Source organism: Rattus rattus, chromosome 1, assembly GCF_011064425.1.
Source record: "Rattus rattus isolate New Zealand chromosome 1, Rrattus_CSIRO_v1, whole genome shotgun sequence".
Classification (NCBI taxonomy): Eukaryota; Metazoa; Chordata; class Mammalia; order Rodentia; family Muridae; genus Rattus; species Rattus rattus.
In genome coordinates this window covers 260,883,605-260,898,926 of record NC_046154.1, presented here as the reverse complement: position 1 = coordinate 260,898,926, position 15,322 = coordinate 260,883,605, and the positions used below count along the sequence as shown (strand labels likewise).

Genomic DNA, 15,322 nt, shown 5'->3' with positions numbered 1-15,322 from the left:
TGGCCAGGGCTCTACAAAGTGAGACCCTGTCTAAAAATCTTTTAAATTAAATAAACAAAGTAACTTAATGTGAGATCTACTTATGTTGGCGGTAGAGGGTATGGTTAAAACATACTCTAGGGATACTGTTAAAATTGGGCCATCAGGCTAAATTCCTATACCACATGGAAATTTTTGGTCTAGAGCGATCTGTCACCATGCGCTATCTCAGCTCAGAGGCCGAGGAGGCTCTGCCACAGTCTCTGTCACTCTGAGGCATCCCGTGGCTGAGAGACGCACAGGAGAATGCAGCATGCCCTGGAAGCTGGGAATGGGATCATCTGAGGACAGGGCTGTGAACTTCACCTGCAGGAGCGGCAGGAGCCTCTACAGGGAGGCTACACTGGAGAACTCAACAGCCTGGTGTTCTCGGGATGCTGCAGGTCCTCAGGTGGAGCACGGATCTGGGCCGTGAAGCACAGAAGCCTCAGCTGGGAGCCTCCTGAGCAGTGGTAAAGGCAAGCGCTTTACCACAGAAGCACACCTCAGCCCTTAAGTGCTTTGTGCAAAACACTGGCAATCCCAGCCACAGCACTGGAGGCTGAATTACACAAGTTGTTTCTCAAGACAGGGTCCTCATATATCTAGGTGGACCCTGAAACGGTCCAGAGTTCTGGAATTATAGGTGAGTGCCAGCACACACCCAGACTGTGGTGCAGTCCTGGAGCTCAAAACTAAGGTAGTGAGGACGAACACTACACAAACACTCCACCAGGTGGGCTACATCCCTAGTCCTGTTTTGCTTTTTGTGGAGAATTTTTTAAGGAATGGGATTTGCAGGGCTGGGCATAGCCGCACTCATCTGCAATGCTGTCAGGAGGATCAGGAGTTCGAGGCCAGCATAGGTTACGTGAGACCTTGCCTCAAAAAAACACAAAACAATAAACCTGAAATCTCAGGAGAGGTGAAGGCAGGAGGGCCAGAAGTGCTATGTAGCTAGTTCAAAACACACGCACGCATGCACGCACGCATGCACGCACGCACGCACGCACGCACGCACGCACGCACGCATGCACACATGCAGGGATATGGTGGCTCATGCCTCCAATCACAGCATACTGAGGCAGGAGAACAGCTGACGGTGTGAGGCTAGCCTTGGCTACACGGTGCGCTAAGCTTCAGCTGCAGAGTGAGACAGCTTCAAGACACGCGGGAGGTAAGGAGATGGGGCTCTTCTCTCCAGATAAATCCTGGGCCTGTCTCCTTTCTCCTTTCCACCAGGTCTCACCATGTAGCTCTGGCTGGCTGGAACGCACTATGTAGACCAGGCTGGCCTGGAACTCACAGAGGTTTATCTGCCTCTATCTCTGTCTCTGTCTCTCAGTGCTGGGATTCAAGGTGCCGTGCCTGACTGCTTTGTTTCTGGTATCCCAAGGTGCTATTAGGTGTGACTGCCTTCACCCTGCGTTGTTCCTCTCCCACTAAGGTTCTGAGTGGAGACGATGTCTCTCTCTCATGATTGCCTCTCTTATGCACGTCCTGTCTGCCTGCTTGCTTCAAGTTCTCCATTGTTGAGTTAGAAATAAAACTTTAGCTGGAGCTATTTTTTGTTTGCTGAGGAGATACTGCTGAAGGTTACCCTCGCCTCAGACCAAACCCAACCAATTTCTCAAAGGTTTGAAAGTAGCACCAATAAAAAGTATCAAATGCCAAAAAAAAAAAAAAAAAAAAAAAAAAAAAAAAAAAAAATAAAACTTTAAAACATACCAGATGGTGGCTCACAACCATCTGTATTGAGATCTGATGCCCTCTTCTGGACTGCAGGCATACATGCAGGCAGAAAGCTGTATGATGTATACATAATAAATAAATATTTTTAAAAATAAATAAATAAATAAAACAAAACATACCAGAATATAGTGACACAGCTTTATTGTTGTATCTCAGAAGTAGGTGATGTGGTTACATGATAAAGTGGGGAAGCAGGGAAGGTCTGAGAGGCTGATTTAGGAACAGCCTGTTATCCTCTTCCAGGGAAAACTGCTGACCTTTGGCACAGTTCCACTCACCGCCTTTTCCTATGTATTTTTTTTTTTATAGCTTAACTCAGATACCATGATATATAAACTCATATCTAGCTTTCTTAATACATCGTACCATTTCTCTCATATTAATAAAAATTCTTTATAGACATAATCTTAATGAAAAATACTTCTTTCTTTTCCTTCCTTCCTTCCTTCCTTTCTTTCTTTCTTTCTTTCTTTCTTTCTTTCTTTCTTTCTTTCTTTCTTTCTTTCTTTCTGAGACAGGAGAATAGCTGATAGTGTGAGGCTAGCCTTGGCTACACAGCTCCTGGAGCTTTTTTTCTGTGTAGCCCAGCTCTGTAGACCAGGCTGGCCTCAAACTCAAGAGATGTGCTTGTGTCTGCCTCTGCCTCCCCAGGGCTGGTATTAACGGTGTGTGCCACTATGCCCGACTTAAAAGAAGAAGCACATTTCGTAAGAACAGACTGTAGTGTGTTTAGACACCGTCCTGGCAGCCAATACTCAGCTAGGAGAGTTAGTGTGTGGGGGCTCACACAGTCAAGGCCACTGTTTCCTAGAAAGGTCGCTTTTGGGAACCCAGGAGCTTATGCAGAGCTTGGGTGGGGCAGAGAGAGGAAGCAGCTCACAGGTCCTGGCCCAGACGCTCCAGCTCGCCCAGAAGGAAGTCTATATCGGCCTGGACCAGTATGGGGTTGGCCACCACCATTCGGAAGAAGTTGGCCCGGGTCCCATGGGGCTGGTAGCCGATCATCATGGTTCCCTTCTTCACCATGCGCTCCTTGAGCACAGGGGCCACCTGTGGGGAGCAGCAGGGAGCTGAAGCAGCTGCCCAGCTCCCTGGACCACCCGGCTCCAGAAGCTGCCACCTCTGTGCACACTCACTGCTCACACCACCTTTCCCACCACATGCAGCCTGAGTGGCCTTCTCCATCTAAAACCTGCTTTCTTCCACCCTCTCCTCTCTCCAGGAGCTGGGAACACTGGACCAGACTTGTCTCTGATTTTCAACACTGCTCCTCCTCAGTCCCAAGCCTTCATCCCCAATACCTTCTTAGTTCCTGACTTGTTTCTGACCTGCACCATGTGATCTAGAGGTAACTCACCAAGCCGCCTTGAACACAATGTACACAGGGGACACCTCTTCTGCAGTAACAGCCCCGGAGGGCAGGGCACTGCGGTTCCTTCAGGTTACTGAGGCAGCCAGCACTAACCCATTCTTAGGAATAAGGACATAACACATCCCTGCCTCTGAAAGCACACCTGGGACGATCAGCTATTCCTGGTCTCATTTTGGCCTTAGTTCCAGCACAGACGTCTGTGTGGTGCATGCTGGTGTCTTCCTCCGGTAATCCCCCCTGTCTCCTTACTTTCCAGAAAAATATTTTTCTCCCTACCTGTACCCCATGAAAAATGAGAGTAAGGAGGTGCTTGCTCTCCTGCGTCCGATGTCTGGAGAGGCAGGCGTATGCAATACGAGGCACAGCCAGCAGAGGGCGGAAACATACCTGCTGCTTAGCTCCTGGAAGTGGGTTACCAGAGGGCAAAGACTAGACTACCTGAGACAGCCTCTGGCTGTAATCTGGGCTCTCCTTCTTCCCCCGCAGGCTGGGAGGCACAAACCAGAAGCACACGTTGACGAACTCGGGCTGAGGGGAGGGATGAGGGAGGCATGAGTTGGGGAAGGGAGGGGTTGTTTCCCTGTCTTTGCTCCTGGTCCTTTATGAGGCTTCACATACGGAGCGAGGTGGGCGGTGGGAGAGGCATTCAAAGGAGCCAGGATCCTACCTCCATGACCAACTCAAATCCTTCCCGCTTTTTTATCTCCTCCACCAAGTACCTGGGGGAAAGGGTGAGAAACACATGGAGGGAAGGCAGAGGCAAGGAGACAGGGGAGACCGACAGAGGCCCCAGGAAGGCCGTGGAGAGCGGAAGAGAACGCAATGTGGGTCCTCCATGCCTACCGAGTGAGAGCAAAGGCCTGGTCGATGCGCCACTCCAGCCCTTGCCCACCCTGCGCCTTCCACATGAGCCACAGCTTCAGACAGTCCACGCGGCGGCCACACTGCACCACCTTGTCTCCGGTGTCCAGAGCCACGTCGTAGAACTTGTCTTGCTGGAAGAGGTAGCTGGCCTGGGACCCATGGCAGCGCTTGAGCAGGTTCTGTGGGGGGGAGCTGTCAGCCGTCTGAGGTGCTACTGGGCCACAGCTTAGCCACCTTTCTTCTCCCTGGAGTTTGGCACCTGAGACAGCGGCCAGCCAACCCAGACCTCTCTCTGGGTCGCCACCAACACCAAAGCTCTTCCCAAATCCTGCCCAGGATCCCTCCGACCGTAAGTACAAGATAGAAACGCTTTCTGTCCCATGAAAACAATCCGCTGGGCACATGGAGCTCAACACAGGGTTAGGGTGGTCAGAGAGATGTGGCTTCATTAAGTCCAGATCTCTGTGGTGAGACAGACAAGCTAGGGTCTAGAGAAAGGACCTACCGAGGTGTCCCGGAGAAGAAGAGCAGAGCACTGCAGCCCCGCGGCGAGAAGCTTGTGAGGGTTCCAGGCCACGGAGTCAGCCCTGGGTAAGACAAGGCAAAGCTGGGTCAGTGGCTCCTCCAACAAAAAGCTAAAGGTAAGGGGCTACCCTTCCCCTGCAGCCAGGAAGAATTCCTGTACCTACCCTCCCTCTAATCCGAAGTCAGTCATCTCTCCAGTCCCCACCCTCCCCAGACTCCCTAGTTTACGGCTATGGTGAGAACCAAGGATTTGAAGGGATGGATTGGGGAAGGAGGCTTTATGCACCTCTGGATCCCATCCAGGAGATGCCTGTGTGTCCGGGACAGCAGGACGCTCCCACCCCAGGCGGCCTGTGGAGCAGGAGGAACAGCGTGGGTCTTGGCCTCAGTGTAGCCCACCCTACCCCCTTGACCCAAGTCTCACTCACATCCACGTGTAACCACAGCCCGTGACGCTGGCAAACATCGGCAATTGCATCCAGGGGGTCAAAGGCCCCTAGCACGGTGGTACCAGAGGTGGCACTGACCAGAAATGGCACCGAGCCCTGTAGTCAAAAGGCAGAGAAAAAAAGAAGCTGTGGGGTCATTGTTAAAGTCGGTCAGAGGGTGTTGCTAGGCCCTAAGTTCTCTGCACGCCTTTTCCAACACTGAGTTTGGCCTCTCCTGAAGTCTGCAGGAAGGGACACTGTATCTCGGCAGAACCTAGGTTCACCTATTTCCTATTCACCTATTTCCACAGTTTGTGCTCTTTCGGAAACTTTTAATGCTGGGGAGACAGATCCATCAGTGATGTGACTAGCTTGCAGATATATGATGGACCTAAGTTCAATCCCCAGAATCTACGTTCCAAAATAAAAAGAGCTGAGGCGTGGTGACATATGCCTGTAAACACAGCTCTACAGAGCAGGGGTAGGCAGGCCCTGGGGCTTGCTGGCCAGCAGCCTAGTCTAGCAGGTGAGCTCCAGGCCAGTAAAAGACGACCTCGGAAAGCAAGGTGGATGGCTTCCGAGAGCAACACCAGGGGCTGATATCAGGGCTCCACATGCACACCACGACATACACACAAGAACACACAGACACATGATACACAGTCCTACAAACAGAAGCATGGAATGTCCTTTCTCCCCCCTCTCCCCGGGAGCTAGGGACCGAACCCAGGGCCATGCGCACCAAGTGCTCTACCACTGAGTTAAACCCCAACCTCAACATGAACTGTCTTACTGAAGGGCCAAACACTACTGAAAAGCCCCAATACTACAAAAGTCCATACTAACATCGAATTAGTAATTAAAAAAAAAAATTAAACTACTACAGAGAAAAGCCCAAGCCCAGACAGCCTCACTAATGAATTCTCTCAAATGTTTACAAAGATAAACACTGCTGGGTGGAGAGGTGGCTCAGCCGCTGAGAGCACCCGATGCTCTTCCAGACATAAAACAAATTTAAAATAAATCTTCTAACAATAAAAGCATCGTCTGCTCTTCCACAGGACCCAGGTTCAAGCTTCCATATGACAGCTCGTAACTATGTGTAAATCCAGCCTCAGGGGACTCAACACCCTCTTCTGGCTTTCTTGGGCGCCAGACACACACACTGACACACAAATACATACAGGCAAATCACACACGCATATAAAAATAAAATTAAAAGCAACAGACAATACTAGCTCCCAAGTATTTCTCCCCCCTAAACAGGATACAGAAGACCAACTAGAGCTGGAGACAGACAGTTCAGTGTGAGAGCTCATGCCCAGCACACCTGGGGCCCAATCTCCCACACCAAACAAACGAAACGCAAACGGTAACAACTAAATTAATTCGTCAACCGTGTGTACACAATGAAACATGAGCACGAACATACATGACACCAAGAGGCAGGCATGACAGTGCACACACACGTAATCCCAGCACTTGGAAAGCAGACGCAGGCAGTTCTCCATGAGCTCAAGGCCAGCCTGGTCTACACTGACAGCTCCAGGACAGCCACATAGTGAGACCCTGTCTCGAAAAAGGAAAAAAAAAAACCTAAGAAAATAATCTCCCGTAGCAGGGCCTGGCGGTGCTGGCCTATAATCTCAGCTGTTCAAGCTGAGGAAGACCAACAAGTATAAAACCAGCCAAGGACACAGAGAGAAACCCTGTCCCAAAGAACATCAACCAGTTGATCAATTAATTAGCTAATTAATTAAAGTCCCAAAGAGAGCTATGGAGAGGTCAGAGACGGAGCACTTGCTTGAGAAGTCCGATGCCCACCACTCCACATACACACAGACACAAAGCTACAGGAAGCCAAAGGGCTGGCAGGCGTGGCTTCGTTCAATTATGCTGTGCGGTGGTGCACACCTTTACTCTCAGCACTTGAGAGGCAGAGGCAGGTGGTTATCTTTGAGTTCAAGGCCAGCCTGATGTAAATCCAGGCTATTGAGGGCTACATAGTTAGACCCTGTCTCACAAAATAAAAAAATTAAAAAAAAATGATGTGTCCCCAGCTCCAAAAAAAAAAAGAAAAAGAAAAAAAAAAAGATGTAAATTATGAAGACCTGGGCAGATGACTCAGCAGTTACACGCATTTGCTACTTCCAAAGACCTGTTGTTAACCCTAGTGCCCACGCCAGATGATGTAACTCTAGTTCCAGGGGATCCAGCACCCCCTTCTGGTCTCCATGGGCACTGCGCTCACATGCACACCCACGCACAGTCACACATAAACAAAACTAAAATTAAAAATGAATCTTTAAAATTTTTAAATAATTAAAAGTATAAAACACTTAAACTTTGTGCTCTTGGGTTAGGTAAGCTATGATATCCAAACACAGGGAACAAGGCAGGGGGAGGGGGCAGCAGGATGCCCTGGTAAAAGTGTTTGCCTTCATATCTGACCATTTGTATTTGACTCCTGAGCCCTTCACATGGCGAAAGGAGAGAACTAACTCTCAAAAGTTGTCCTCTGACCTCCACACACATACTAGGGCACATATGTACTCAAGAGGCTAAGGCAGGAGAATCACTCTGAGTTTGAGGTCAAGTTGGGCTACACAGCAAGACCCTGACTCAAAATAAATAAAATTAAAAAATGGAAATTATCAGTAATTCCCCTTCTGGGCATGAATCCTTAAAACTAAAGCAGTTGCCACCGTCTGGGTCTGGTTTGGTGACTCCTGGGGTTTGCATGTTGAAATTCAATCCCCACTGTAAAGTACTGAGAAAGTAGAAATTCAATCCAACAGTGATGCTGGGGTAGGGATTAGTGTAGGTCACAGGCTGAGCCCTTATGGTTGACTATGGATTCTGAGAGGGAGGAGGAGACACGATCCCGGTCCCTGTCTCTTGTCATGTGATGCCCTGTACTGACGTGGTGTTCTGCCAGTAAGAAAGGCATCACCAGATTTAAGCCTTGAACCTTGGCCCACGACAGTGAGCCAAAACAAACCTCTTTTCTTCATCCGTTACCAAGCCTCAGGCACTTCAGTGCACTAGCTGAAAGTAGGCGAATCACATGAAGAGGCAGTTGTCTGGCTAGCACTGTTCACAATGGCTGAAGTACAGGAGCAACCCAATGCCTACCATAGATGAATGGCTAATCAAAATGACAGATACATACAAGGGAAATTAAGTCACAACACGAACTTCCAGACACTCTCAAACACAGTCCTCTGGATTGCTCTCAACAAGTGTGTAATGAATGGCCCATGGCCTGAAACAAATGGGAAACCGAGCTGCCCTCTTCTCATGTCCCCATGACTGACGGAGTGGAGCAATATGGGGCAGCCCAAGCCCCAGGAAAGTCCACCTGGATGGGGAGGGCTGTGAGGGTGTGCGAGGGGGTGCAGTGGGGTGGGCTGGGCTGTGGGGGTGGCTGTGCATGAGTGTGTGTGTATATATGCATGAGAGAGAGAGAGAGAGTGAGTATGAGTGTGTGTGTACATGCATGAGAGAGAGAGAGAGTGTGTGTGTGTGTGTGTGTGTGTGTGTGTGTGTGTGTGTGTGTGTGTGTGTGTGTGTGTGTGTGTGTGCTGGGGAATGTAGCTCAGTTAGCAGGGTGCCTGCCCAGCACTCACAAAGCCGTGTGTTAATCACCAACACAACTTGAACCCGGTGGTAGTGCACACTCATTACCTCTGCACTCTGCACTCAGAAGGCAGAGCAGGAAGGTCAGGACTGATAGTTGTCCTTGGCTATACAGAGGGTTCAAAGCCCACCTGAGCTACAGGAGACCCTGCCTCCAAAAAAAAAAAAGAAAGAAAAAAGAAAAGAAAGAAAATCAATACCAAGTGTTGGTGAGCATGCAGACAATTTGGAACATCCCTTGCTCCTGGGATTGTAAAATGGCACAGCTACTTTAGAAAACCTCTAGCCCTAGCTGGGAACTGAACGCTGATGGCTCCTGAGGTGAGTCAGTTTTCTTTAGGGTTCGGCACTCGGGACCATACTGTAATAGGCAGCATACATTACTATCAGTAGGCTACTATATGGTGGTGGTGGTGGTGGTGGTGATGGTGGTAGTGGTGGTGATAGTGATGGTGGTAGTGGTGATGGTGGTGGTTGTGATGGTGGTGGTAGTGATGATGGTGGTGAAGGTGGTGGTGGTTGTGATGGTGGTGGTGGTGGTGATGGTGGTGGTGTGATGGTGGTGGTGGTGGTGGTAGTGGTGATGGTGGTGGTGGTGGTGGTGGTGGTGGTGGTGGTGGTGGTGGTGGTGGTGGTGGTGATGGTGATGGTGGTGGTGGTGATGGTGGTAGTGATGGTGGTGGTGATGATGGTGTTGGTGTTAGTGATGATGTTGGTGGTGATGGTGGTGGTGGTGGTGGTGGTGATGGTGGTGATGGTGATGGGGGAGGTGGTGATGACGGTGGTGGTGGTGGTGGTGGTGGTGATGAAGGTGGTGATGATGGTGGTCGTTGTGGTGGTGGTAGTGGTGGTAATGGTTGTGAGGACAGTGTTGATGGTGTTGATGGTGATAATGGTGATGGTTATGATGGTGATGGTGGAGGTGATGGTGATGGTGATGGTGGTAGAAGAGGACATAGGTTATCAATGATGTCCTTCTGGAGGACTAGTTCAATGCCCAGCACCCAAAAGGCAGCTCACAACTGTCTGTAGCTCCAGTTTCAAGGGATATGAACACTGCATGCAGTGCACACAATACTCCAGACATGCATGCAGGCAAAACACCCATTACATAAAATAAAATTTAACTAATCAGTTGGCTATAAAAATAGATCTTTGGAAAAGAGAGATGGCTGGCAGTTAGAAGCACTGGCCACTCTCCCAGAGAACAGAGGTTTAGTTCCTGGTACCCACTCGGCAGCTAACATCCATGTGTGACTATAGTTCCAGGCAACATGATGCCGTCTTCTGGCCTCTGTGGACACTGTGACCTCAAACAGATCACAGACACACATGCAGGCAAGACACCCATAAACGTAAAAACAATGAAATGTTTTTTAAAATATATACACACATTATTCTAAATAGCAAGAATAGGCCGTTCATCCTGCACAGTGACTTGAAATTCATATTGCGTGTGCAGTGAAGGTTTTCTCATGTTACATTTGTTACACTGTACCCTAGAGATGGTGATGATACCGATGAAGGTGACAGACATTTGGCGTGATGGCCCACATCTGTAATCACAGCACCAAGAGCGCTAAGCCAAGGTGATCAAGTCTAGGCCAACACGAGCTACCCCCTGAGCTCAAAGCCAATCTGTGATGCTCAGGAAGAACTTGTCTCACAGAAAAGTAACAGCAGCAGTAGACGGCAGCTGACGTCAGGGCACCCACCCAGAGCCACTCTAGTGCTTTACACACTGACTACCTAGTCCTTACACACTGACTACCTAGTCCTTACACACTGACTACCTAGTCCTTACACACTGACTACCTAGTCCTTACACACTGACTACCTAGTCCTTACACACCGACTACCTAGTCCTTACACACTGATTACCTAGTCCTTACATACCGACTACCTAGTCCTTACACACTGATTACCTAATCCTTACACACCGACTACCTAGTCCTTACACACCGACTACCTAGTCCTTACACACTGACTACCTAGTCCTTACACACCGACTACCTAGTCCTTACACACCGACTACCTAGTCCTTACACACCGACTACCTAGTCCTTACACACCGACTACCTAGTCCTTACACACTGACTACCTAGTCCTTACACACTGACTACCTAGTCCTTACACACTGACTACCTAGTCCTTACACACTGACTACCTAGTCCTTACACTGACTACCTAGTCCTTACACACTGATTACCTAGTCCTTACACTGATTACCTAGTCCTTACACTGACTACCTAGTCCTTACACTGACTACCTAGTCCTTACACACTGACTACCTAGTCCTTACACACTGACTACCTAGTCCTTACACACTGACTACCTAGTCCTTACACACTGACTACCTAATCCTTACAACCACCTTATGCAGTGACTTCTGCAGTACATCCCTTTCACAGACGAAGAAACTGACTGGAGATATCACCGTTTATCTTATCTACCAGCTGGTGGTATATTTTTCATTTCATGCTTTGTTCCAGGAAACGTCCTCCTCATGCACAGAACTCTAAGAGCCTTTGATAATTAACAATTATCTGAGTGGAAGAACTGTGAATCTGCAGACAATTTTATTTAAAAGTTGCCGTGCACAAAGCCTGTCCCACTTGGAAGCAAGGGGTAAAGCCCACCTCCTCCCTAGGCCAGCAGTGCTCACCACGCCTGCATGTCCTCCTCAGCGGCTCCCTGTACTGACCTCAGCCCCAGAAACCTTCCTCACTGTGTCTGCTTCAGGAACCTACCCCCACCCCACTCCCACCTCACCCCCACCCCACTCCCACCTCACCCCCACCCCACTCCCACCTCACCCCCACCCCACTCCCACCTCACCCCCACCCCCTCCCACCTCACCCCACCCCACTCCCCCTCACCCCCACCCCACTCCCACCTCACCCCACCCCACTCCCCACCTCCCCCACCCCAAGGTTGCTTGGGAAATTCAGAGCCTAACCCACAGCATCTCTGCACACTAACAGGTGTGGAAATAAAGGAGAGGCGAGAGGAGGAGCTCCAGTGAAGAGCCAAGCCACCTTTCCTGAGGGGACAGAAGGGCCCTCACTCACCTCAGCCTCTGCCAGACTGATCTGCCTCTCCAGATCCTCAGGGATCATCTTCCCTCTGGAAAAGAAAGATGAGTGAGTGGAGAAAACTCGGGTGCTCCAGACCAGGGGGTCACCTGACACAGCAGGGAAGGCGGAGGGGCTACGCAGAGGCCAGGGTGCAGACGGAAACTCAGCAAGGGGTGGGATGCTAGTGGGCACTGAGCAGCAGGAGCGGAAAGTGGTGGGGGAGGGGACGGGGTAAGGGCCTGAGGCCAGAGCGTTTTGGCAAGTAGACGACACATTGTGCCCAGCTGGGTCAGGGCCATGTCGGCAGAAGGACCTTCACCTCTCATCAGCCTTGACCACTCGGACACTGTCGGTGCCAAGTCCCAGAAAAGCAGCTCCCTTGGTGATGGAGTAGTGGCACTGTGAAGAACACAGAGGCCAGGTCAGCTTGACCTGAGCAGGCCGGAGGCGCTGAGGATAGGAGGGCAGGGGCTGGCAGAAGCTGTGTGAGTTGCGATCGAAGGGGCCCTGTGGCCAGGGTTTTCAAAGGATCTTGTTCTGTTTTGTTTTGAGACAGAGTTGCTCAGTGTAGCTCTGGCTGTAGACTAGGCTGGCAGATTCGCCTGCCTCAGCCTCCTGAATGCTAGGATTAAAGGTATGGACCACCGCACGGCTCAAGTGTTCTGTGAAGAAGCTGTGTTGGATTCCAGTTAAACAGAGACCTAGAGCTGGCGGGGCCTGAGACTCTGCATTTCTAATAACCTCCCCGGTGATGCTGGTGCTGCTGGACCATGAACTTCCCTCAGAGGTGGGACCTGTATCTACTGCACTTGTCCTATCCTAACCCCAAGAAGGCAAAACAAGCACAAGCACCTATCTGGCCTCCATGGAAGGAAGCAGGCCCTTTGAGGGCAGGAGGACGACTGGAAGGGTCTCTGACTGAGCTGGGCAGAGGTCAGACTCAGGAGTCCCGGGTCAGGTGTATGCCGCTTCCCTACCCCCTACTCTTCCCTACCTCCTTTGACGTGAAGAGGGCCAAAGGCGGCAGGGCCCGGAGGCCCCTCTGCTTGCAGTCTGGGTAGCGCTGAAAGCGGGCCAGGTTTATGGCGTACATGTTAGAGATGGAACCACCTGTCACAGGCAGGGTGGGAGATGGAGGAGAGACGGTGAGTCAAGACTGACATTTCCTTCCTGACCTTTCCACCCAGAACTGATCAAAGCAGCAGGCATCACATTAGCTCCCAAGCCATGAACTCCTGGGGTTCACAAATAGCACCCCACATTGAACAGCCTCAGGACATAAACCCTCTACACCCTGAGCTGCCCGGTAGGGACACTTTCCCTCCCCATACGACCCTAGAGCATTCCTGGCCAACAACAAGATAAGGGGTCTAGGAAGCTTCTCCACAGACCAGCCCAGTGGAGCCATTACCCCTCCACACCAGTTACACAGAACAAGAGAAAGTACAGGAGGCAGACCCTTTACCAAGACCCAAGGGAAGCCCCCTCTCACATACCAGGACAGAAGACCCCATCCCCAGTGTTCCAGCCCACAAGGGCACGGAGTTTCTTCAGCACCTCCTCTTCCATGAGCACAAACACGGGGGCAATCTCATATGTGTACCTGCCAGAGGACATCGGTGACAGAGGCTTAGATGAAAGCACGGCCCAGCTAAGTCTTTAAGCTGAGGACAAAGGGGGCTGAATAAGGCTCCCAAGAGAGAAATCGATGGGTATCAAAGAACCAGAAAGCTCACATGAGGAAAACAGTGGGGTCAGGAGGCACAAGGAGGCTGGCGGAGGAGCTCAAGGGACAGACAGCAGGGGAAACATTCTGTCTGACAAGAGGCAGCAGTAGAAGATGGTGGCAAGTGGCAGAAACCATTCTCCTCTCCTACCCAGATGGTTCCTCCCAGCAAACCCAAGTCCTTTGTGAACAGAAGGCCCAGGTGGCTCACTGGCTGGTGTTGAGGCTCTCCGTAATGATGCGCCCAGCCAGAGCATGGGGATCTAACCCTGAGAAGAGCTGGTTGAAGAACCGGGGGTGACCTGCGGAGGAGGAGCAGGCAGAGGACTCAGGCTGGAGCTGGGCACTGGCACCCGAAGCCCTCCCGCCAGGCTCCCAGGCACACCAGTCTTGACGCTGTAATGAATCACAGCCCGGCAGCGCTCCAGGATCCGCTCCCTAGACTCGCCCTGGCTCTGCAGCTCCAAGTCCAGCAGCTGCTTGAGCTCTTCGGGCTCCTTCCACTCGCAGACCTAGGAGGAGAGGCCAAGAGGCAGGGTCTCAGACCCCTGGCTGAGATCTGGCCGGAAAGTAACAGACGTAAGGCATCAGCAACTTGCAATTAGAACAGGTCAAGGATGTTTTCACAAGTGTACCCAAGCAAGGGGAAGCAAAAGACGTAAGACCCAGAGTGCCAATCATGAGGTACACCAGGGACAGGGGTGAACTCAATGAAGTCGAGTTTACAAAAGGACAGGCAGGAGGAGGAGGGAGACAGAGCCCACCTTCTCAGAGGCATTGGTCCCCTTCCGAATGGCCTCATCTACGACAATCCCAAACACGTCCCGGAGCAAAGCCTCCACAGCCACAGGGTCCCCATCCAGGGTTCTGAGTGGTTTTGAGTCAGCCATCAGGATGAAATCTGCAAACAGGGTCGAACCATTCCTCATTCAGCCTGCAGGCCCCACCTGGACACAAGCAAGGCCTTCTGCCTGGTAAGGGGCTGAGGTCCTGGCGGAGTTCAGATGAGGGCAGTGGCAGGCATCTGAGGAGATGGAGGGAACAAAGAGGGGAAAGGCACCCAGCACAGAGCAGGGGGGGGACTTACCTTCCAGCCTCAGGAAGGTTCAGAGAGGGTTCAGACGCGCTGGTGACAAGGTACACAATGGACTTCTCAGAACAGGACTAAGACAGCAGAGGGAGCAGGGTAAAGCCAGAGTCACATGGCAGTGGCATTACTCTCATGACCCTTGCCCGAAAGAGAACTTTTACAGATTTGGGACGGGGACAGCAGCTAAGTTCCCTGCATAATCATTAGCTGACAGAGAAAGGCGGAGCATGAGAAGCAGGTGGCACGCTCCTGCCTCAGGGAGAAGGAATTCCCCTGTGAATCCAAGTGCTCAGGGAATGGGAGAAGGCTGGAGGAAGGCAAGGGCAGAGAGGTCCAGGAAACAGGCCAGGGAGCAAGCCACCCACCCCATAACTGAGACTTTCCAGAACTATCCTAGTTTTCCCTAATCATCATCTTCCTCTTCTTCCTCTTCCTCCTCTTTCAATTTTTGAGACAGGTTTTCTCTGGGTAGCCCCGGCTGTCCTGAAACTCTCTCTGTAGACCAGGCTGGCCTCGAACTCACAAAGATCTGCCTGCCTCTGCCTCCGGAGTTCTGGGAGTGCTATTTAAGGTTGTTTAAGGCTGCATGTATCAGGCTGGCCTCCAACCTGATGGATAGCCAACGATGATTTCTGAACCACTCATTTCCTGCATCTACCTCTCGAGGGCTGGGATTACAGGAATGAGCCACCATGCTCAGTTTACGTCATTCTGGGACTCAGACCCAGGGCTCTGTGTGTTAGGCAAGCAGTGTACTAACTGAGCTCTACCCGTACCCCCTCCTCTTTAGACAGAGACCTCGGCAGAGCCGGGACTTGCCTTAACACTCCA

At 51.1% G+C, this 15,322-nt stretch overlaps 1 protein-coding gene across 1 annotated transcript; it reads right to left on the bottom strand.

Moving 5' to 3' along the window:
* Positions 1-2,338: 2,338 nt before the first annotated feature.
* Positions 2,339-14,565, bottom strand: Csad (cysteine sulfinic acid decarboxylase). Its single transcript, XM_032884777.1, has 15 exons — positions 14,489-14,565; positions 14,166-14,302; positions 13,787-13,913; positions 13,613-13,703; positions 13,172-13,278; positions 12,670-12,785; positions 11,995-12,074; positions 11,670-11,724; positions 4,960-5,076; positions 4,818-4,882; positions 4,512-4,593; positions 3,986-4,185; positions 3,810-3,861; positions 3,581-3,670; positions 2,339-2,820 (listed from the first exon to the last, which is right to left on the bottom strand). The coding sequence occupies exons 2-15, from the start codon at positions 14,289-14,291 to the stop codon at positions 2,647-2,649; spliced, it is 1,482 nt and encodes a 493-aa protein (XP_032740668.1). The 5' UTR covers positions 14,292-14,302; positions 14,489-14,565; the 3' UTR covers positions 2,339-2,646.
* Between the last annotated feature and the right edge of the window lie 757 nt (positions 14,566-15,322).